The sequence below is a fragment of the Acomys russatus genome, chromosome 8, assembly GCF_903995435.1.
Source record: "Acomys russatus chromosome 8, mAcoRus1.1, whole genome shotgun sequence".
In the NCBI taxonomy this organism is placed as follows: domain Eukaryota; kingdom Metazoa; phylum Chordata; class Mammalia; order Rodentia; family Muridae; genus Acomys; species Acomys russatus.
Genome location: NC_067144.1, coordinates 46,459,999 through 46,485,318, shown reverse-complemented (window position 1 = coordinate 46,485,318; position 25,320 = coordinate 46,459,999). Strand labels below are relative to the sequence as shown.

At 38.3% G+C, this 25,320-nt stretch overlaps 1 protein-coding gene across 5 annotated transcripts in view; it reads right to left on the bottom strand.

Moving 5' to 3' along the window:
- Positions 1-11,560, bottom strand: part of Vgll3 (vestigial like family member 3) — a 41,767-nt gene extending 30,207 nt beyond the window's left edge. Inside the window, exon 1 of one of the 5 annotated variants that reach the window (XM_051150126.1) lies at positions 10,893-11,560. In XM_051150126.1, coding sequence (XP_051006083.1) covers positions 10,893-11,018 — 126 coding nt within the window. In that variant the 5' untranslated portion in view covers positions 11,019-11,560. Of the gene's footprint in view, positions 1-10,571; positions 10,857-10,892 lie in introns of those variants that run through there. The other 4 variants (XM_051150125.1, XM_051150129.1, XM_051150128.1 and 1 more) reach the window with 4 other exon arrangements.
- Positions 11,561-25,320: the final 13,760 nt, after the last annotated feature.

The following is a 25,320-nucleotide window of genomic DNA, read 5'->3' as shown; positions in this document are numbered from 1 at the left end:
ATTTGGTAATTAATGGTTATTTGTTACATCCACCTTTCAGTCTTTCCAAATACTTTTACTGAGCATGCATGACTTAAAGATAACCAACAACTTCAATGTGATTTATAAGAATACAGTCCTGGTGCCACATAAATATTCCATATTAATAACATAACAACAAAATTCAATTTGTTTTTTAAAAATTCAATTTATCATCCTACTATTTTTATTATTTCAGAAGGAGTTATGCCTGCTGGCAGAAAAAGTGTGAATAACAAACACAGATAATTCCAGAATCCTCAGTAGTTTTGCATGTGTTAGCAACATATAACTCACTTTTTACGTTTCTAATATAATTACTAGCTTTAGAACCAATAACCACAAATCAAAAGTGCATCTTTAATTAGCATATCATTTTCTTCTAGTAATATATTGATCTTATTCCAGGTGGCTGCTGAAATGGGCACTTGATGAGGCCTGGTTATCATATGGAAGATGTTATTTACAATCATATGTGGCATTTTTATTTAATATTTGTGTCAATGTGGTTAGTATTTTCTTATGAATAGATAATGAATTTCTTATGAATGAGCACGTCTTATTGATAAGCAGGTAACTCTAATGCTAGCTAGCTATATTTCTTATGATCCGCTTTTGTTCAAATTTGACTTCAAAAGTTAAATATTACATCAAGATAGGTTATGAAAATGCAGGAATTGAGTTAAATGGCTTCTATTTTTTTTTATTTTTCTTATAAAATTAAACAAATACTATAATTTTCTGGTCAACCCATACTACTATTTTTCTGGGCATATGCATGTCTACTAAAACCTGTACAGATATAGTTTTGCACCACTCTGTCCTGACTCTACTGGCTTGTTTGAAATACCACTTTTAGACTTAAAGGGAATTAAGTGTCATGCGGAGGAGTTTCTCTGTTCAGAGTGTTCGTTGTCACACGTGGCAATGAGAAGGAGGGGCTTTGGACATACTTCTTCTCTTTTTTCTTACTTTTTTAACATTAAGTTAACTCTCCAAATAAAGGAAAAGATTTGGTTCATTGAAAATTAACAGCAATCACATCCTAAATTAAATCAAATAGATGCAAAGTACTTAAAAATTATAAAACCTAACATGAATACAAAGTAGCTTTGTGATAAGAGATAGCAATCATAAACTATCTCAAGATCAATTGCTAGGAGTTAAGATTTCAGCTATAGATTTTCAGTCTCAGGTTACACAGCCTATATATGCTGCACAATTCAGAGAGGCTTTTTCTACCAACTATGGAATGACTGACTACAAATATTTTAATATTTAAAATCACATACATATCCATAGGCAATGAGATAAAAAGGAAGCTAAATCTTACATAAAAAATAACTATCATTAGCCTAATAAGTATTATTCTTTTGTTGATGCATTCATTGAGTCTCTGTACTTTCATATTTCATGCATAAACAACATATCTGTACTTGTACAATTACGCATGACAAAATATCACCTCTTGACATTGTGGAAACCTGTAGTTCAGGGAAATGAGCCTATGTTCTACTAACAACAGGACATACAATGTTTATGATTCTACCTGTAGTTTCCCCATATTTTCTCTAATTTTCATAAACTATAGTGAATCTATTTGAATATTTACATTTCCAACACATAGTTAGCCTAAAAATATCACTGGTTGAAATAAGAATTTTAAAGTATCCAAATGGTCTGATAATTACCAAAACTGCCTAGTTCCAATTTGCCTAAGTATTTTAACTTAAGTGACATCAGGAAGGACACATAAACACATCACTGAAGCATCCTGTGGCTTAAATGCTGACATCACAACATCTCACATCTCAGACTTGAGTGAGCACCAATCACTTTCTGACACCAATGCTTTGTGCCTTTTCTTTGTAAATATTCTTCACATGCACGTAGGCTACATTCTATATTCACATGGTCTTTAACTCTTGAATGCTACTCCCCTAGAATTGCATGGTTTTGTTGGGAAATTATAAATAAATCTTAAACTTAAGATTATATCTCAAAGTTTTAGAACATAGATTTACAAAATTAAGATCAAAATGGCACCAAGTTCATACATTTTTAAAATGCAATCACTTTCTATAATATATTCCAATATCTGATTAGCATTTGTAGTCTTCTTACAAGATTGTGAAGAATTGTTAAAAACAAACAAACAAAACATGTCACCGAAAGAACTCCTAAAAACTACAGGTTGGGGTGACATAGATGGCTCAGTGAGTAAAGCACTTTCCAGTAAGTGTGAAGAGCTGAGTTTGTTTTTCCAGTTGTTCCCCACCCCTCCTTGTCCCTGTGTCCATCCGTGCATGCTCCCCAACGCCCTACCCCTCCCCCACCCCCGTGTAAACGCTGGATGTATTTAGCAACCAGCCTATAATCCCACCACAAGATCTTTGGGGCAAGCTAGCTGGGCTTGCCCAGCAAAACATCAAATACGTGAGCTCTGGGTTCAAGTAATAGAGCCTGCTTCACTATTTAAGGTGGGAAAAATACAGAGGAAGACACTCAAATTCAACCTCTGGCCTCCACACACACTCATTCTTACAGGCAAGACCCCCTTATATACATGTGAATCAACAAGCATGTGAACACACATATACATGTACACTTGTATAACACACACACACATACACACACACACACACACTACAAGTTGGTAATACACATGTAAATTTCAGTACCAGTGCACTGTAGAAGCCATTCCTGCCCCCTACACACACACACACACACACACACACACACACACACACACACACACACACACGGATTACAGTTTGGTGAGACAATGCAGGGGTTAATAGGCAGACTTAAGGCCAACTCCCAAACTCTAAAGGTAGAAGAGTGAGTGAAGTAGGCTTAAGCAATGCAAAGCCTAGTGATCACCTCAGAGACTGCCATCAGGCATGGCAGAAACAAACTTCAACAGCAATGTGAAGGAGATAGTACTTTGTATGACAGGAGAAACACTTCCAGGTCAGGAGCCAAGTACCACTAACTCCTCAAGACTTAAGCCACAACATGTGAAGTGCTTACTGTGCATGTGTGTAAAGTTTCCTCTGAAGGAGACAAATGAATCCCTGAAATCAGTGGATATTTATAAAAAGGTTTAAAATAATTCCATCTCCTTTTAATGAAGTGACTATTTTGTGTAAGAAAAGAGAGAAAAAAAAAAAAAAAAAAGAAAAAAAAAAAAAAGAAAAGAGAGAAAGAAAGAAAGGAAGAAAGAAAGAAAGAAAAGAAGGAAGGAAGGAAGAAAGAAGGTCATAATCTGTAGAATGAACCTCTAGTCTATTTCAAAAGCATTAACTCCATAAAACCAACCCATTGATCTTTCAGCAGTTTTTTAAATTTACTTGTAGAACAGGTGTTTGATGTCTCAGCACTGTGTAAGCATATCAGGAAACATGTAGTTCGACACGCTTAAGGAACAATATGCCACAGAACATTGTTATGTTTATTACATTTTCAACCAACATTTATTCATGTGTGTGTGTGTGTGTGTGTGTGTGTAGGCGTGTGTGCATGTGCACATGCCCATGTGTGTACTTTAATGAGTGTGTGCCATAGCTTGTATGTGGAGGTCAAGATGGAATTTAGGTCATGAGCCATGGAGGTAAGTACCACCCCATGGGCCCATCTGTCTTTTGTTTCACTTAATTTTATCTTATATGCAAATTTTTCCCAGAATGGACTACTCCTAATTTACATATGCAAAAACTTTCCACAGCTAGGATCACTTGACTAGTAACAATCATGGGAATAGAACTTATATCTGTCTATAACGCATATGCTGAGAAATACGCCAGTGTGCTTGAATTTCTATAAGATACTTATTTTGACTGAAGAAATGAAATGAAGCCAACAGCATGGCATCTCATGTTAATTATAATAGTCTATAGTGATTTACAAAGTTATCAAGTTATTAAGAAAGTAGAGTTAGAAATATCAGAGAGCTAGAGATGTAAATAGAGCACTTGCTAGCATGTCTGAGGCTCTGGGTTTGACCCTTAGTACCAGAAAGGAAAAATAATGTTAGCTTAAACATGGAAAACATCTTAGATATAGCAAGTAAGTAATATAAAATGACCTTAAAAATGTATATATTCCTAGAAGACAATTAACTTTTATGTCTAGGTAGGCTGTCTCCTTATATAGAGATATATACCACACTTGTTCCCAGTTTTTCTGGGAATCCTTTTCTGGAAATGTGAACAGAGTCAGCCCAAAAGGAATAGTCAGTCAGACTGAGGATGCTGTGTTTGTTATACTTGCTTATTTTCTTAAAGCAGAGAAGAGCAATCCAAAAAACATTGCTACTCAATTTTATAGAGTTAGAGCATGTAGCCCCCAAATAAATCTAATCATTATTAAAAACAAAAACAAAAACAAAATACTAACCTACCCCCTTCAAGAATGAAAAACTTCTAGTTTTTACAATGTTCAAAAAAATGTGCTACAGGCTTAGAAGCAATTTCAAAATTTGCATTCCCAAAATGTTTTAAACTATGATCACATTGTTAGGGAATGTGTTCTTTCTCAAAGCAACTACTTTGAATGAAACGGTTTTTGATGTATAAATTTCTGATATATCTGTATAGTCTTTTAACTTGACTTAGGATACAATCTCTATTACAATTATCTGTGTTCACTCATTTGTTCCTTCATACATTTGTATGTATGAACTTTTCAAATACTTAGGTATGCAGAATGACAGGCTTAGCCAGGGCCAGAGCTGAATCTGTTCTCATAATTGGAAATGCCTTGCTAGGGAAGCAATAAATAGAAATTGTCCCTATGATTTATCCCCGTGGTAAACTGTGTTATTTTTGCAAGTGTCTAGTATTCCAAATTTGAAAGTAAGACAAGCAAGGCAATAACATCCTAGGCTAGCTCTGAACTGTTTTCAACTTTTTAATGAAGGCTTATTTTAAGCAACACTAGACACCAAAATGACAAAGATGAAGACCAAATGTAACTCCACAAGTCTCAACTGAACCTGGTAGCCCTTGGCTTCCACTTCTGAAGATGGAGAATTCTGAGTTGGTTATTGTATAGGTCTCATGGTAAATACATATTCATGTCATTAGGATGTATATTCAAATTAGCAACATGCTGGATCTTTACACACATTGACACTGGTTTTATTTCCTATATTGGCCACCTCTTCTGATTTCATAGGATACCAGCCAAGACACAATTTACAAACTGCTGAAGCCTGATTTACTTCCAGCTGTGGGTCCTTTAGCTCAGTTCCTAGGAATTAACTACGGTGCTTCTTTTCTCTCTCTCCCCCATAAACAAGGAAGGATGAATACATCTTTGCAGGCCTCCCCCAGCCCTCAAGGAAAAGTGATTTGACATAATAAAATGATATAGATGGAAGAAGAAAAGACACCTGTTGAGTTTGGGTCATCTTCTCTTTCTGCTAATCTTGGGAGACGAGTAAAAAAAAAAAAAAAAGTAGATGAGTTTCCCTAGTTCAGACTACACTTGTAAATTACTGGCATAAATCTGGAATCCACTCAACTATCTACAAATATGGCATTTATGAGCTGTGTTAACAACAGCTGTGTGGGTCTAGTGGTTCAAGGCACTTCCCGGGTCTGCCTAAATGAGTTGTCAAAGCACAGAACCAGCTGCTTAAAGAAAGTGCCTTGTGAAAAGTGAGAGCAGAGCCTTGCCTAAATGGTTGCCTTCTGTCCCAGCCAGAGCTGAATCTCCTCTACCACAGAGAGCTAGGTTTTCAAGTGAAAATATCTGGAACCTTCTTTGGGAGACAATACCTTATTTTTGTTTTAATCTATTGCCGGTTGTACACATTCTGCAATTTACAAATGGAGAAATGGAAACAGGGCCTGTGGGGCTGAGACCCAGCGTAGAATGACAGTCCTCTGCCTGACAATTTTACTTCAGGACCTGTCCTAGGCATCATATGAATAATTGCTTTTGTCTTTGGGAAAATTCCTTTGCACAGATGGTCCAATGGGGTTAGTTTAGGGTCTCACCTGCAGTAGTGGGAAGAGATGTTAAGCAAAAGAGGAGGCCTTCCTCTCTGAACACCGTCTCCCTTAATGTGAGCCCTCTGCATAATTTCAAATGTTGGGGAGAGTCTATCACATACTAGGGAAAGGGGTGCTTTCTGCAGTACCACTTCCTGCTGGTTAATTTCTTGGTGAAAACATGCTCACTCTGTGAGATTTTATAGATTTCAGTTCCACCCTCTCTGGCATCACTGTAATCTCCATTGTGAATCACTGCTCTGTTGATAGTTTGGTTACTTTAAAGCTTAACTATTTCTGTCTTGGACTTCTTTTTCCTGGGAAGTCACTAGGAACATAGAACTGTGGGCAACCTAGGCTTAATTTAAGTCTTTGCTGTCAAGTTGATTTGTATATTGTGGAATTATAGTGGCTGCTCTTTTTCAAAGAAGTCTTGTCTCTGTCCTTACAAATATACTTAAGTCCTTGCTTACAGTCACAAGAACATTAGATCCTCTGCCTTAAATAATTTGACTGTGTAATGAAACTATTCAGGTTAAACCTGAGTTTTTAGCCTCTGAATAAATCTAACCTTATGTTTGAACACCAGTGAAATCTGAGACACATCAACAGGTACTGTTAATGCCACTGGTTGCATTTTATGTTAGATAAATGAATGCTCATTTGCTAAGTGGGTACACAACTTCAAGAAAGGATGCAAGAGGAAGAGCAAATGTCATTAGCATCATACAACTGCTTGCAAAAAAAAAAAAAAAAAAAAAAAAAAAAAAAGCCTTTGGAATGTCTAAACGTAAAAACAAAGGACACTACCAAGGATTTGGAAAGAATATCATGCTTCAAGGCCAAAGAATCCACAGCATATTAATCTTCTTTATCAAAAAAGTTGATTGGGCTGCTAAAAACAAAAATATTAACCTGTTGTGTAATAAGTAGAGGAAAAAAGCCTGGGAAACTGCATGGCATGGTAGATCTGCTGATTCTGTTACCAATCAGCATGGAAATTTTACCCAGGAATTTCCACCCCCATGGACCTGGATTTTCCCATTTATAATATGTTCCCACCCCCTAGACTTTTCCCATGTGAGAATCTCAGTCATTTTAGAACTTAGCCAAGGTAGCAGAGGACAGACAATGAGTTTAAAAAACTCCTTACAAGCATTACTGGAATTTTGCCTGTCAGAGAAACATTTTTTTCCACCCAGCTGCCATTCTTAAAGAAGACAGAGTAAACATGCTCTAACAGGAAGCTGAAAGTGACCATGGAAATCTATATTGTGGTGGAAATTCAGTTACTGCTCTCTGGGCCATCTCATCTAAGACCAAATCAATCTTCAAGCTTGACTTCAAGTGCCTTCCTAATTTTAACATTCTTAATATGGTAGAGGATTTAGACAACAGACTGTCTGCATTTAAGATGAGCAGTCCACCGGGTATGAAGGGAATCTATGATTTCATAGCGTTGCCCTCAATTTTTCCTGACACGTATTTCGAAACTTTGTGCTGTTTCCTACTGTCACTAGTAGAATACAAGCGCATTCCTTTCTGTTCACGTTCTGCACTGTCATCAGCCTCGGAACATGTGCTAAGACTGAGTCAAGGCTTATTCCAGTGAGATATGGAGGAGGTCTGTCTGGAGGCTATGGAGAGGTGCTGAGCACTAGGCTGTTAAGAATCTCGCAGGCTGTTAAGGATCTGCCTCTGTAAAGCTCACTGTTAAGATTTGAGCCAGTACACAATTTCTAGGAATTAACTCCAAGGATTATAAATTTACACTTCAGACATTGGCAAATTAGCTTGATTGATTGAACTGGAGTAATAAATAATACACTGTTGTCCTGTATTTATATACAGCTTACATGGGCTTTTAAAACAGTCATCTACTTAGTACCTACCTACACATACAATATGTTCAATTTAAAAAAAACCTAAGCATAAAATTTTCAGATTTAGCAGAAAAGTTGATAGGACATATGGCTGGAAAATACATTTCTTTCATTTCTTAAAAAGAAAAAAAATTTTTTTCAGAGAGGAAAAATGCACCCATGCTTAAGATCAATTGTAATGAACTATTTTAATAAACTAATTTATAAAAACTGAGAACTAGTGTGTGTGTGTGTGTGTGTGGTTTAGTGGTATACTGCTTGCCTAGCACATGTGAGACCTTGCATTTGATGTCCTTTCCTTCCAGAAAAAATAATAAAAACAAACACACAGGCACTTTAGATCTCTGCTTTTGAGGAGAGAAAACAACTAAGGGATACATTACTACAACTAAATGCAGAGATTGCCCAAAAAGTTCAAAGTCCTCGCATCTAGCACTTATCTCATGAATGACCATTATGGCTTTCCAACTCTGTCATTTTTCTGTTTCTTTTCTTTTCTTTTTTTTCCCCTCCTCAACAAATCAAGTTGCCTTGTTGCTGGTGGTGTTACAGTTTGATGCAGGAAGAGCTGTAATCCTCATTATTGTCTCCCAAGTAAAATACTCTTAGGGGGTCACATCCCATGTACAGAGAAAACAACCTTGATGGGTAATGATGACAAAACGTTATGGAATGCAAAAACAACCAAAATATGTATTCTCAGATGACTGCAATTGGGCCAAGTCAATATTAGTCCCACTTCACCCACACACTGCATAGTCTAAAAGTGCTGTCAGACTGATAAGAATTTCCTGACTTACTCTTTTTTTCAATAAAAAAATATAGGTCATCAAAATAAACTCTGACAGTAAAAGAACAGTAGTGACAGTGCCAAGTCTTTTGAGCCCACTAGCCAATAACAGTCAAATTTACTAGGGAAATTTCTAACTATCAAATAAACCAATTTAGTCAGGGAAGTCTGAAAGTTTCCATGCACACCTCTCAACTAAAGCCTTACAGGAGACTCAGGTCGATCTACTTAAAAGGCGTCTATAGAAGCTGAGAATATAGCAGTAGCTGGGCGTTGCGTAACTTCACAATACAGACAGTTTTCTTTTTAATTCATTTATCAGCTTGTTCATAATTTTCACAAAAGAATGGAATTTGAGGTTGAAACTTAGGTCTATCACAAAATGAGATAAAACACTTGGAGTCAGTTCTCATTGAAAACTAGTTTTCAAGGTTAATGATTTTTGATTTGTCTAATGCGGCCCTTTGACTTTGCTAGCTGAATGTGTTAGAGTGTTGTCTTCTGCTACAGACACCTATTTTAATGGAATTAATGTTATAATTCCATAAGAGACAACCATGCTCACAATGTCTTCTTTTCCTTACTTTTTCAGAAGGGAAAGTTATCTTTCTGGATATTTAAAAACATCTCAGTCTCTTGCTCGTCCACATTCCAACTGATAGCTGAAGGCCACCAAAGCATCAGAGCAAAGGGTGTTTCATGCAGAAGTTAGTGTTAGCAATACCCAAGGTCGCGTTGCCTCACAAGAGCCTACAATACTACTCTTTTACATGTGTCAAAAAAAAAAAAAAAAAAAAAAACACGATCAGCCAAAATGTTTTCCTTTGTCACCCTTGACCACAAAATACAAAAATACTTGCCCATCTCTCCCATTAAAGGTAATTTTGCCTTGAAATGATAAAGTTATTGAATATTAAAATGAATAAATAGTAACAAGAAAATGAGCTCCTCTTTCTTGTATCCCATTGATCTTCGTTAAGATGAGGCTGTTTAATTGCGAATCCTGGACTTGGGCTAACTTTCCGAGTTAGTTGAATCTGACAGCCACTAAATCTTAAGCAGAGGATATTAGTCTCCTTCCCAAAGAGTAGCCCTGTACTTCTAGAAAAGGGACAGAAGCAGAGGACAAATAGAAATTCAAAGGTCAGATTGCTCCAATGGTCAAACCCTGAAGGCCAGAATGAAACGCACAGTTCCTAAGAAACGGGAAACAGGTCAACGCGCTGTCAATCATTATCTTGTAACTCTATTTATTCATCTGTCTTTTTAAGTTTCAATGATCTTAGCCCTACTCTCATCCCTGTAGTTCAAGGAGCCCATGTTTCAATACAGTCCCTTGCCACAGGCACGCACGTGCTTTAGTATTTTTAAGTAGTCCTAACTAAATTTTGGTGTACTTGTTATGTGGCCACAGAACAATACTCAAGGATTCCTAGCACCAAGTTTTCAAGCGTCCAACCTTATCATCTCCTAGTTGTCACGTCCCTTTTACCGACATTTTCAATGTCTTGGCTGGGTGGGGCCCAGGCATGCAGATATTCCAGGCTGAGAAACAGATCCTCTCCACTGATGAACGCAGACAAGCGACAAGCTCTCTGCTTTGTTGAGAATTGAAAATGAATGACGAGCCTTTTGGGGCATCCCCATCCAAATCGCAGCCCCGGGGAGAAAGGCAGTGGAGAAGTTCTAGAAACACCGAATGTGTCTTACACCGGACAGAGTTCTACCCTAAATGTCCCAGAAAGGTCCCTTCCTGAGCTCCCTGTTCAGATAACCTCTGCTACCTACCTCAGTTGCACACTTCCTCCACTTAATCCACAAAAAGCTGGAATACTCTACTAGCCCAAGGAAACAAAGTATTTGGGTTAAAAGTTTACTCACACAGTCAGTCCTAAGACAGATGCCTTTGCTGAGCTTCCGAGAACTGAGTCCTAAGGACCAAAGCAGCTAGAAGCAACAGCCTCAGAGTCCAGGTGACACAGCTGAAAGCCCCCAGGCAGGTAAAGCCTTTGCAAGAATCCCAACCCTGCCTGCCATTCTCACTCCTGCCCTTCCGGGAGTGTCTTTTTCTTTCTATGGCTCCCCGCCGGTCCCAGAGCATCCTCCGCGTCTCAGATCCCAGCCGAGCACGGCGGGAACCCTACACCGATACCGGGTGCCCCTCGTCCCCGCCCCCGGAAGGCTGCCCGGCTGGTGACTCACCTGCTGGCCAGGTTGGGGCGCCGGGTGATAGCAAGCTGTAGAGCAAGTTGCAGCTGCCACGGGGTTGGGCAGATACTGGGGCGCTCCATAAGGCTGGGGGTGATACATCACCTCCGCACAACTCATGGCAGCGGGGCCAGCGGCGGCCCCGGAGTCGCCGCCGCCGCTCTGTGAGCTGGCGCGAGGGGCGCCACCGCCACCGTCGCAGCAGCTGCCGTCCGCGTCGCTGCTCCAGCTGCTACTGCGGCGAAGGCGGGTCCTCGGCGGCCTCGGGCGCCGCGCCGGGAGCGAGCTGGGGAGGGGTTGGCAATCAGCTGCGGCCCATGCGCGGGCACCTTCATTTTCAGCCCCTCCGGGTGCCCCCTCTGCTAGCGCTTATATAGCGACGGGGAGAAACGGCAGCCCGCCCCGCGGCAGGAGCATGACAGCACTGGGCTCAGGCGCGGACCGTAGCACCCGCCGCGGGACTATACACCGCTGCGCCCGCCTCAGTGGTAGCGGGGTCCCAGCTCCAGCAGCCCCAGGAGCCAAGGGATGTTTTGCATACACACAATGCACGCCCGGGGTTCGTCCTATCACCAGAGAGGGCTGCTGGGTGAGGACCGGGAGGCGGGGGCAGGGGAGGCGGAATGTGGTGGGGTGGGGAGCTTCCCTCCCCAGCTCTCAGAAGCAGTTTCTCTGAAAAGTTCCACCAATTCAGGTCCATGGCGGGCGGGTCGCCCAGCAGGGGGACCGTGGGGAGGGCGGCTGCGGATTGGAGCGAAGTTTGCAGCCCTCTCCGCCTCCCACTAAGCATCGTTAGTGGGAGGAGATTGGTATGCGAGAGGCTCCGCGCCCTCAAAACTCCGCCGGTCCCCACCCAGTCTCGGTCACCTGGCCGCCTGACCAGAGTTGACCTAAGTCTTTTTCAGGGAGCATCAACTCTGATCATGCTAGAACCAGATCAAAGGAAGGCCAAATGTAAAGAGAGCTATAAAACAGGCGAGGAGAAAAGTGCGGGGTTAGTTCCTACATTCAAAATAAACCAAAGTGAAAGTTACCATTGCCTTGCATTCCTACAGGCCAGCAATACCAGTTGACTTGCAGCATGTCTTCACTTGAAAGGCACATCTTGGTGGCTTGTCATCCTGACCTGATGTATCTTTTCTGGCCTTTACCAACTGGCTTGAATGCAGCAAGACAAAATAATTGGCTAGTCATTTGACTACGATTTAAAGATATTATTTATGGGAGAATAGTTTGAAACCCTTCTACAAAATTAAATTAAAACTCTATTTTTAAGAGCATAATAATATTCCAGTATAATCAACCAATCTAATCGAACTCTTTTCCTCTCTGACAAACAGAAAATTTAGAATAAAGATGAAAAGGCCTAGTCTTTTTTTAAAGGAAATGTCACTTTCATTGTCAAATATATTAATGTTACCATAAAGTAAAACACACACACACACACACACACACACACACACACACACACACACACACACACCAAGCTCATTCTTTGAAGCCATTAAACCCTCCTACCACCATCATCTCTGTTTTGGGTCACAGTTCTTTAACAACGTAATATATGTAGATATATGCATATGCATACCCATGCCTTTCATACACTCACACAAACTATGATGATTGTGTTGGGTACTTTTGCAATGCCGTCATGTGATTTCTTCGTCCATTCATTATTTTATTAACCAAATCTTAAAATACAACTATTAGGGGTTTATGAAGTTCAGACTTTACACTGTGCTCTTTCTGGCGGGAGACTATTCCTATCACGGAGATATAGAAGAACTTGGCTCGTGTTTTAACTCCTCTGTCCCAGGTTGATATAGCCTGGGTAAACCCTCTTCCCAAGAGCCACACTCAGCTTCTATCGGGTGGGCAGTTCCACGTGGTCCGGAGTCAGACCATCATCCCTGTACACAGGGATCTTCTTTTTGGTTTCTATCATGGATAATGAAACTCCGGCCTCCCCGTTGTAGTGGGAATACCTGAGAATCTCCCAACATTCCCTCTTTTCACAGTGTCTGCATCTGGTCATAACCTTTAGCACATCCTAGAATTACACTTCTTCCGATACCCTCGTTCTCCTGCTTAGATCTATTACTGCAATCCTTAGTTGGTCCAGCCACTCATTTTATCTCTGTGTGTGTGTAAGGATGAATGCTGGTAGATTGACGTTAGGGAATATGCCGGTTTAGTAAAGTAGAAGTCGTAGATTCTTCTTCAATAGCTACGTCATCAAAGCACTCCCAGAACTAGTGCCAGGCAACATTCAGAAAGACTGTAAGAGTGTGGCAGACAGACACTTTGCACCCATAAAGTCTCACCAACATGAGAGTCCAAACAGAGGCTGAACAAGGGTGACACCAATGAATATGCCAAAGTTGACAGGGAAAAATCCACGAAGGTTCAAGTTCCCACAAAGAACTTGAGCAACTTGGGCAACTGAGGAAAGTAGGGAAGAGGAGAGGTGGCCTTCTCCAGCAAAGGGCACACAAATTGGCTGTGCAGTGCCAGATGGTCAGCCCTGAAAACATACATTAGAGGACAATTATATGGACCGAGCAGGTTTTATTTAGGAATATATGTCTATACATATATGCATGAAGTGACGATTACTGAAAGAAGAGGCCACAGATTTGAAAAAGAACTGCGAAGGGCAAATGTGAGGTGTTGGAGGGAAGAAAAAAAAAAGGGGAAATGTAGTCATAAAATAATCTCAAAATTTAAAATAAAAAGGAAATGAAGAGCTTTGTATCCTTCTCCCATTTCTTTTCAGAAATCAACAAAACCCAGCCGCAGCAGCCCATTCCCCATCTTCCTTGCTTGCTAACACTTGCTGGTTCTTAAAGGATTTATACCCTAAAATAGTCAAATCTGACAAGTTGTGATGTCTCCCCCATGGCAAACATGGCTGTTTCAGCACAGAAACACGTGACTTTTATGAATTCCAAAAATGTAATGGTCAGCTTCCTTTATTTTTATAAGAGTTGCCTTGGTCATGGTGTCTCTTTATAGCAATAGAACTCTGACTAAGAGAGTGTACTATAAATATTCACTACAGGAAAAGATGCTTTTTGGTACTTAAAAAAAAAAAAAGCCACTGGCTGGATGTGTTTGTCAAATATTCTTATTTTTAATTATTTTATGTTTAATTTGTTCAATTTACATCCCAACTGTAGCACCACCCTCATCATCTCCCAATCCCACCCTCCCTCCCTAATACTCTCTCTTTCCTCCCCTACTCTTCAGAAAGTAGAGCCCTCCTCCCCTAACACCTGACCTCAGCCTATCAAGTCTCATCTGGACTGCCTGTATCCTCTTCCTCTGGGCCTGGCAAGAGTCCATGTCAGAAGTAATCCCTACTCCCTATATTATGGGACCCACAAGGAGACTATGATGCCTATCTACTACATCTGAGCAGAGGGACTTGGTCCACACCCTGAAGAGTCCTTGGTTGGTGCATCAGTCTCTGCAGCACGCCCCCCTCCCACACTCTCCCAGCCTCAGCCAAGATTTGTTGGCTCCATTGGTCTCCTTGTGGAGGTCCTGGCCCCTCCAAGTCCCTCTATTACCCAACTCTTTCATAAAACTCCCTGTGCTCCACCCCAGAGTTTGTCTGAATGTCAGAATCTGCTTGGATCTCCTGCTGGGTAGAATCTTTCAGAGGATCTCCAAGGTAGGCTCCCTTCCTTTTCCTTCTCTTCAACTGCTTCTGGTGTCTATTATATTTTCCCTTATGAATGAGAATTAAGCATTCTCTTTAGGGTCCTCCTTGTGTGTTTATCCATTATTACTTGGCTAATATCTGCTTATAAGTGAGTATATACAATGGGTAACTTTCTGGGTCTGGGTTACCTCACTCGGCATGATCTTTTCTAGTTCAACCCATTTGCCTTCATATTTTAAGATTTCCTTATTTTTAATGCATAGTACCCCATTGTTTAAATGTACCTTGGTTTCTTTATCCATTCTTAGGTTGAGGGACATCTAGGTTGTTTTCATATTCTGGCTATTACAAATAAAACTGCCATGAATATAGTTGAGCAAAGGCCCTTCTTGTATGGTTGAGCATCTTTTGGGTATATGCCCAGGAGTGGTATGGCTCGGTCTTGGGAAAGAACTATTCCCAACTTTCTAAGAAAGAACCAGATTGACTTCCAAAGTGGATGTACTTGTTTGCACTCCTACCAGCAATGGAGGAGTGTTCCCCTTTTTTGACATCCTCGCTAGCATGTGCTATCAGTTCAGTTTTAGATCTTAGCCATTCTGATAGGTGTAAGAAGGAATCTCAGAGTCATTTTTATTTGTATTTCCCTGATGACTAGGGACACTAAGCATTTCTTTAAATGTTTCTCAACCATTCAATATTCCTTTATTGAGAATTCTCTGTTTAGTTCAGTACCTTATTTTTTAATTGTATTATTTGGTTTTTGGTGTTTAATTTCTTGAGTTATTTATGTATTTTGGATATTAGCCCTTAGTCAGATGTAGGGTTGATGAATATCTTTTCCCAGTGTGTAGGCTATTGTTTTGTTCTGTTGACAGTATCCAAATATTCTTAGAAGGAAATAACTTTTTGGTGGTATTTTATTTCTATTCTGTAGTAATAGCAAAAAAAAAAAAAAAATGAGTATAAGAGTAAAATTCTGTCCAGATTTATAATCTTGACAAAGAATGGACAGTGAAGTGAGAAATAAAAATAACAACCAAAACTTCAGCCTTTACTGGCTTATTAATAAAAATTAGGGTGATTGCTAATGAGGCATGCTCAGAGTCATTAGTTCAAAACAAGTTTTTTCATGGATACACAAGCATATAGTTTGGTGGGGGCCTCCTAGAGGATTGTGGGAGAGAGTGACACAGGAAGAAGCCTAGAACTCTTGAGTGCTCGTTCACCTGCTTCCCATCATCTTACAAGAAGGTACCTAAAAAATGAAAACCTATGGTTTATATGCCTGTGTACATTACAGGTAACCACGTGTGTTCAGATATTTTCTTCTCTGAAAACACATGAAGGAATAAACACATATACAATGAAGAGGTCTTCTGTTAGATTTCTATAGAAATCAGGCTTTAAGTTATGTGCAGGTTAATGAATGACAGTCCCAGTGAGTCATTCAGAGACAAGAACGCAGCCTGGCCACTGAGGCACTGATTTTTATCACTATTATATACAGGTGACATACTTAAATAAAAAAATGGATAAAACTTGATCATATAGACTGTTGAGCTAATAATGTTCCACAGAGTTTACCTTTTTCTTTCCTCACCTTCTGTGGGCACTGCTAGCCACTCTTCTTAAATTCTGACGTGGAATCCCATCCCACCTATCTAAATTTCAACTATCAAAATATTCCTACCCATCCTATGTCTCAGCCACTGAAGTGCTCATAAGCGATCCAAAGCATAAATGGTTCTAATTTTTCTGATTTGGGGGTCCATACACTCTTAAGCTTTATCAAATTTCTAGGCATTTTTAGCTGAAACTTAGTGAGAAACATGCCAAAACAAATTCAAGGAGGAAGGGTAAGATATAATGGGTTTCCCAAATATCTCTTAGAAACAGTTAACAAACAAACCCGATGAGTGTTTTGCCTGAGTAATGACAACCAGGCCTGCCTCACTAAGTAACTCACACAGGCTTACAACTTAAGATTCTCCTAACTTGGTCTTAGGAGTTTTCAGTACCATACTTAGCTAGAGCATGTTATTTTACATAGCAAAGGAGAGTCAAGATTTGTAGGAAAATTAGTCTGCATGAGCATCTCTGAAAACAAGAAGATAACCTTCCACATCTATGTAGGACCAATATAATTACCAAAAGCCTCCAAAGAAGGAGGCAGGAGATAGAAATAAATGGCAGAGCCTTAAATAGTAAGAAAAAACTCTCTACATGCAGTCACTGACTTTGAAGATAGAATGGGCTCAAGAACCAAAGATTATGAGAGTCTGGAAAAAGCTGAAAAGGAAAAGAAATGGACTCTCCTAAAATCTCCAGGAGGTATAAGGTCTCGCTGTCATCAATGAGAAGTGAATGTTCAATACTTCTAACCCCTGATTTAGGAGATAATAAACTTGCATTGTTTGAGGTCACTGTGCTTGTAGTAATTGGGCATAACAGCAATGGGAAATTAATATAATAACTTTATGGTGCAGGAGATACTTGGACGGGCGGCCATGGGTAGATACAATAAAAAAGGGACTAGTAAGAGGAATTCTAAAGCTTAGAGGTTAGTTGCCATTGCTTAGTCTAAGAGTGGTGAAATTATAATGATGGCAGAGAGATGAAAATACACATGTAAAGCAATAAGACTATTTATTCCATTGTCCTTCCTATCATGTGCCTCAAGTGACATTTTTATTGTCTGACTGCTAACACACTTCTCGGTTCATTTCTTTCCTTTTGCAAGGATTGCCTCTGTCATCTTCAGCTTTCTCTTATTTTTTCAAATTCAGTTTTCTTTACTTTCTCCGTTTCCATTTATTTTTCTACACCATCTCACTACCAAATTTGTGAAGTAAGCAGTCCATGGACATATTAACAAATGCAAAGTCCACTGTTTGAGCCCCATCTAAATTTATGCCTCATAAATACTGATATCAAGGAGTAATTGCTCCTTAAATTTATCTTCCCCTGAAGTACTTCCATGACACTTTCTTGTCTTCCTATGTTTTCTTACATGTTTCTTCAATTTCTCATTACTTTTTCCATGTATTTAAAACTAAACATTTAGTTTTTTAGTGTTCGGTCTTTTCTCATGTTGCTTTATATTCTTAGAAGTTTTCACTCATTTCAAAACCACTCTTCAGTGAATAAACAAATTAATGGAGGAAAAAAAACATTTTTCCACTCAAATAACTAACAAAATGCCTCAAGTCTAGAATGTTCCTTATATTTGATGACTTCTAAGAATGCATTTTACTTGGTCTCACAAGGAAATAACTAAAGAAAGTGAAATCATATATATTCTAAATTACTATTTTATTTTGCAGATTGCTATTCTATTTTGCATGTTTGGTGTGTATTTATCTCAAATCAACATTCAAGTTGTTCTCACTTTCTGAAAATGAGCTGAATACATATTTACTGTATTCCCACAAGTACAACATATCATGTAACAGCTAATATTGAAAAGAATGTCTTGTTGGATTGATTACAAGGTGAAATATCTATTCATGTTTAGGAACCATATTCTAATTAAATATGCAAGTTACAAAATCACATCAGATTTGCAAGAGCAAGGCACAATCTAAGAAGGCCAAAGAGGAATGCAGACCAAGGAATGATATACTCAGGTCCTTGATGACACTCTCTTTGATGGTTACCAATCCATAGATATTAATGCTATTAAACATAGAATTTCTTCTCATTTCCACTACCCTCATATCTAAGTGGTCACACTAATAAGACTGGAGCCTCAGTGTGGAATAATACATAACTTTAACAAAACTCATAAAATTGGACCGAACCCTGACTGAGCATCAACATGTATTTCCCTGTCACAAGTCTATTCTGGAAATTTTTGGAATACACAGAAATCTAAAGTAAAATTTATGCTAGGAGAGCTATTTTTTTTTTTTTTTAGATTTTTTGTTTGTTTGTTTTGTTTTGTTTTGTTCTTTAGTTTTAGTTTTTTGAGACAGGGTTTCTCTGTGTAGCCTTCGCTATCCTGAATTTCCTTTGTAGACCAGGCTAGCCTTGAACTCACAGAGATTGCCCTGCCTCTGCATCTCAGAATGCTGTGATTAAAGGAGTGCACCACCATGACTACCTACTAACACCCATTTTTAAAGGTAATTTTCAAGAGTTTCAATCTTAAAGAGTTTTGAGTTGAAACTCTATCCACCAACCACACAAATCAGTGATTTAAAGGATGTTCCAGGCTGCAGAATAAAAAATCAAAATGGCCCACCCCTCTCTATGCTCTACTTTATGCATCTCTCTCCCAGTTAGAGTTAATATTTCCACCTGTAGTATTTTTGATAATTTATGCTAGTGTTTCAGACATAATGTTTCTTTAAGACATTGAATTTGTATTCTGAGGCAAGCTGTTATGTTTTACCTGATAGCTTTAATGCCCTGAACTTCCCTTTTCTCATGAACTGCTGTTCTTCTTCTTCTTTAGGCTGTATTTATTTATCTTCTCAAAAATTCATACAAATTAAAACCAACTCTAAAATCACTTGATCATCTGATGTCACTTCAGTTCTTTAGCTTCTCTTGCACCTCTCACAATACATAAACATGGTACTCCTTTTTTCTAAATTATAAGGGTTTAATTATAATACTACTTTATGTTTTCAAAGGTATTCTTTTTTCTTTTTTTAATTAAACAATTTTTATTTTTACATATACATTTATATTATTATGTATATATTCAATAAACTACCTATAGCAAGAAGAAACATGAAACAATCAGGAATTATATAAATGTTACATTCTTAGTGTTTTGACTATTTGTATTTCACATGCTTGAAGAAAACATCTTTGCTATCTTGGTGTGTCTAAAATTCTGAATTTAAATCAATATCTATATGATCTCATCATTATCAGCTTAAAAGATCTATCTACACCTAAAAATATCTTAACCCCTAAACAAATAAACATACTTGTAAATCAAATTCAAGAACACATGAAAACTATCATTCACCATGACAAAGTAGGCTTCATCCCAGACACGCAGGGATGGTTCAATACACAGAAATCCATCTATATAGTTCATCATATAAACAAACTAAAATAAAAAATCCATATGATCATCTCCTTAGATGCCAAAAAGGCATTTGACAAAATCCAACACCCATTCCTGTTAAAAGTCTTGGAGAGAGTAGTGATACAAGGCACATACCTAAACATAATAAAGGCAATATACAGGAAGCCTATAGCCAACGTCAAACTAAATGGAGAGAAACTTAGATCAATTCCACTGAAATCAGGGACAAGACAAGTCTGTCCACTCTCTTGGATCTCTTCAATATAGTACTTGAAGTCCTAGATAGAGCAATAAGACAACTAATGGAGATCAAGGAGATACAAATTGGAAAGGAAGAAGTCAAACTCCCACTATTTGCAAATGATATGATAGTATACATAAGTGACCCCAAAAATTCTATCAAGGAACTCCTACAGCTGATAAACATTTCAACAAAGTGTCTGGATACAAAATCAGCTCAAAAAATCAGTAGCCCTACTGTATACAAATGAACTGTTCTTGAGAAGCTCTAACAGAACATTATAGGTAACAGTTCCTACCTGAAGCCCTATACTAAAGCTGAGTTTCATCCTCCTTAACCAATAAAGATTCCTTTAAACTCTATTGTTTAACTTTATCACTGAGAAGTTAGACTTTAAATATTTCTGTTTGGCCCAGCAGAAGCACATTGCAATTAGGAACACTTTATACTGTCACTGACTCACTGAGTACTCAGCCAATTTATTACTGAAGCATCCTCACAAAACACAAATTATCATCTCTGTTAAATATATATATATATATTTGTGTGTGTACACATATATTTAGTTATATTTTTATATTATTACATCTTCTATTATTAAATATTTTATTTAATAATGGAAGACTCCAAGATGGAGAAATTACATGATAAAAGAATATCAAGCTACTACTAAGCCTGTGTGTGCAAAGGCAACCAAGAGTAAGAGGATGATTGTGTGGATTAACATGGCTTAATAACTTCACAATTAAAACACATTTAAAATCTCAGCTCCATCTAATAAATGTTTGGATGGCCTCATTTTTCCATATGTTGTTAATATTTACATGTGAATAAAGGTTAGTAAAAGCAAGTCATTTTTTAGTTCTGTAATACAGCGTTAGCTCCATGTCCACCTTTAGTTTGTTGCTTTTTCCTTTGGTAGTAATGACAAATCTCGGCTAATTCACTGACATTCTTGATCTCCACCCCTGACAAGCGGAATGCATCTGCATGAAGCTTGGGCTGGATATGGGCATGGTTCTGCCTGTGGAATGGAGCAAGGCTAAGTAGGCCAGGGAAGATTAAACCCTTGATCTTGGCATCATTAGCACCGTGTTCTAACCCACCGGGCTAACTAGCCACAGACAAAGACCAATTGAACTAATAAATCACAGCAGCCAGAGGATCTGGTTTAAATTTATTTCTCATTTTTAATACATTAGTTTTATAATTCGATTTAAATATTTTAGAATAAATGAAGCCAAAGGTCCAGGCTGCTGTCATTCAGAAGAGAGAAAAGCTACCCACAAAGAATCCCATCAGGCCAGTGGGCAAGGTGACACCAGGAGCTGGGCTCTAACTTTGCACAAAATGTGTCAGCAGAGAACAGAGAGAAAAATAATAATTCTTAAAAAGTGTATTTAAAAAACTTAACAATAACCCACAATCTTCAGACCAGCTAGGGAAACAGAGGAGGAGTGGGTCTGTGGGAGAGGGGAGGTGAGAAGGAGGAATCAAAGGAACGGGGTGAGGGGAACATGCACTTGGTGTGTACTGAAAACAAAGAAATGTTTTCTAAGTGTTTTAAAGAAACCAACAAATTATGTTTGATAATCACAAACAAGTCTTTGTATTTAGAGAAAACTTAAAACTACTTTGAAATCTAATAACCTTTGTGGAAAAGAAAGCAACAAATTTTCTAGCTACTTCCAGTTTTTTTTAAAGTTTTTGTGTTAACTTTGTTTCTTTTATAAAATGAAGCGTGCATGCATCCTCAATGCCTACATCTTGATTGCATCTCAGCTACCCACTTCATTCTCACTATAAAAATAGGACACAGGAAAGGAGGTTCTAACATTGCTGCCCCACTGTCTTTAGGTACCTGCTAGATGTTCAACACCCTGCCTACTTCCAATGGCCCATTTAAAGTTGTACCTTCCACAGCAGTGAATCTTAACATTGGAAAATAGACTTCCTCCATGTCATCATATGCTGTGTTGCCTACACCTTATATTTAGACACTTAATTGTATGCAATTAGTGTTATTGCTCTTTATGTTCTTATCATTTCAATCACGATAATTGCCTCCCTTATGAAAAGGTAAATTCTATGATGGAAAAGGCAGAGTTAGATACTTTACTAGTGACTCACACAGCACCAAACGTAGGTAAAGCATGTAAACCTGCCAAGCTTAATTTGAATTTAACTATGATGTCTAATCTGAGAAGGCTGTGAAATTGTTAGTCCGTAAATGGTTGTATAATGCTCTTGCTTCAGTCTCTTTCAGTCAAATAAAAGCATGGATGCCAAGTAATTTTTATGCCAATTTTATGTGATATTATATAAAGGCTAACTTCAGTTTTTTTAATGAGGAAGTTTTATAGGACATTAGAAAGTCTTTTTTTTTTCTCTAGAATAATGCCAACAATAGGATGCTTGGGTAACAGTTCTGAATGTTTCTATTCCCTAAGGCAGTTATGACAATAATCTCTTTAATTCAGTACTGTTCACAACATAACTTAAAGGCATAATAATTGTTACACCTATAAAGCATATACATGAATGAGAGCACTTCATTGCTCAGAAGTTAGCATCTTGATGATTGCAAACTCAGGGTCAGGCTGATGGCACAATTTAGGGCAAATATTCAGAGATTAGCTGACCATCCAATTATGTTGAGCAAGACAAGAAAACAAATTAAGAGCACTCATGACGCTTAAAAAGAATCATAATTAACCTTTAAAGTGCCTCTAATATTCTAGGCAAGGCTCACCTGCTTTGCACAGTGAACTTACTCCCTCTTCGCAGCATCTCATTAGATAAAAGAAATAATTCTTACCATTATACAGGTTATAAAATAGAGGCACTATATAATTTTTACCATTATCCACTCAGGAAGTGGTTGGTTCACCATTATCCACTCAGAAAATCTGTTTCCACAGCACAGCTCTCATCCAGTGTGCATACCTCTTCTCAGAAAGGAAGTAAAGAAAACTGATGCATAACTTAGGCTGATCCAGGTCATTTTGTCTACTGCACGATAAAAACCCGCAAGTTTTTAATCTATAATTTTGCTTTTCCTTCTCAGACAAAGCCATCTCTAAAGTCTGCAAGGATGTCCCACACTCTAGATGAGAATGGGCTTTACTAGAGGAACAAGGCGGTACCCTGCAACATCACATCTTGAAATCCCAAAGAGACACAAACTAACTACGCATCTTACTTAGGGTTAAAACCTACCTAGTTCATTTACTTATAGTATCCAAATATACATTTTATTCTTTCTTAGAAAATAAATAACTGTAATAGTGGCATGTGAGCTGCCAACTCCATGGAATTAAAGTTTCATAAATTCTAATCCACTGAATTGTTTGTTTGTATTTTTCTCCTGAAAGCACACCATGTTCCGTATGGATAATAACCAATGTATTTTTAAAGACCTAAAAGTAATTTCAGATATTTGATAATCAAGTCATAACATTCTCAACTGTAGATAGGTTGAGAGTATGAGAAAATTGATGCAAACAGATGAGAGACAAGAAATGTGGAAACTGTTCTTGGGTGAGATGAGCTGTGACATTAAACACTAACTGTTACCTCAAGCTCAGTAAATAGGCAAAAGCTAGTCATTCACTAAAACATTGCTGCTCAAAGTGTGACTGTGGTCCAAAAGGCCTGTTACCCTGTAAGTTTGAAATAGATAATCTCAGGGCTGGAGAGATGGCTCAGCAGTTAAGAGCACTGGCTATTTCTCCAGAGGACTCAGCTTCAATTACCAGCACCCACATGGCAGCTAAAAACTGCTAATACCACCAGCTCCAGGAAATCCAGTACCCTCACACAGATATACACTCAGGAAAAAAAAAGCCAATTAATATACAATAAAAATAAATCATTAAAAAAAGAATAAGTAGACTATCTCAGACCAGGCTTGGCAAATATGCCTCAGTGATTCTTATGCACATTAAAATTTGAAAATCCTTAGACTTCAATGTCTCTTACTTACATCTAGAATCACACTGCAATACCAAATCTTTTTTATTTTCTTTCATTCTAAAGCTTTGTGTCATGCCACTTGAAAATAAGATCAACTAAAATGGACTTCTCTGTCTACATATTGAAATTAGTGTCTTTTTTATAAATGGATAAATAACTACCAGTTGTTATCAGAATATTGTTAATCTGTGTCCTCAAAACAAGAAGAAATTGGCATAATCTTTAAGGATTCTTTATTATAAAAATCTAGATTTCCTGAAGGCATAAAAGGGAATTTTTAGTGAAGTACTAATTCACTCAGACAAGTCCAACTTTTCTCAATTTACCTGGGTAAACTGAAAGGTTTAGAGTTAACCTAAACATTGTAGGTTTTCCTTGATCCTGGATCTTCCTAAGCTGATACCACTCAGTAGCAAAGGCAGGAAGGGCAGACATTGTATCCTATCAAATCTCTTCTAGAAAGAGCTTCTGAGGAGCTGAATTCTCCAAGGAGAAGTCCGAGAAGAAACACTACGTCCTAAGCCTTCTTTTGCACCAGGACTCTACTTCCTTTCCAACTCTATCCCATATCTTCGGGGCCTGAGACTTGGGACTTCTTATCTCTGTAAGGCAGAGAAAACCTGTTCTGCAAGTAACCTTCTAAATTCTTTTAATGCTTAAAACCCAGGAATTTGGAGGTTTTACTCTCCAGAATCCAGCTGCCAGTTTGCCTTGAGGGAAGGCCTGTTCGAAGCCTGGAATGCCTAAGTGGAGGAGAGGTAACTGGGTGAGATGGAATGAAGAAAGGTGAGCATGGGTCACAACAGCAAGTTTCTTGCTGGTGCCTTATAATTCTCCTTAGATAATATGAAGGCCCAAAGGAACTGGACATTTAAAGTTTAAGGCATGAGACCATAAGGTCTAATCAGCTTCTTTAGTTGACGTGCCTATTTCTGTTCTTTGCATGCCATTAAAAACTGACAGGATGCTCAGAAGAAAAGTATCAAAATGGCATGGCCACTGTGATGGCTTAAGGATGTCTTCATACTTGATTTATGGCTATTCAGCTTAGAAAATAAGGGAAATAAGTACATAAGCATTTGGAGAAGGAGTGTCAATTTTCTTTAAAGGCATGCCCCCAGGGAAGTTAATCCTGTTCCAATGGAAGTCAGTTCATCCAAACACATATGGATAGGACAAATCAGACTTACCAGGTTTATAGAATGAAAAGAAAACACAAAATTGGGTAGGTGGGGAAGTAAGGGTAGATGTACAGGGTGTCTGGGAAGAGGGGTGAATGAAACAAAAATCATTGTTCCAGTGTATAAATTGTCTATAATTTTCAAAGAACTAATTAAACATTTTCTACTAAAATAATATTTATAAACATTTATCAAACCATGTAGAAATGAGTGTTATGGGAATGAAAGGGTTAATATTAAGGAATCATAGTGGAGATGATGCTGCCATTTTCATTTTACTTCTCTAGAGTTTCCATGACTTTCCAACATAG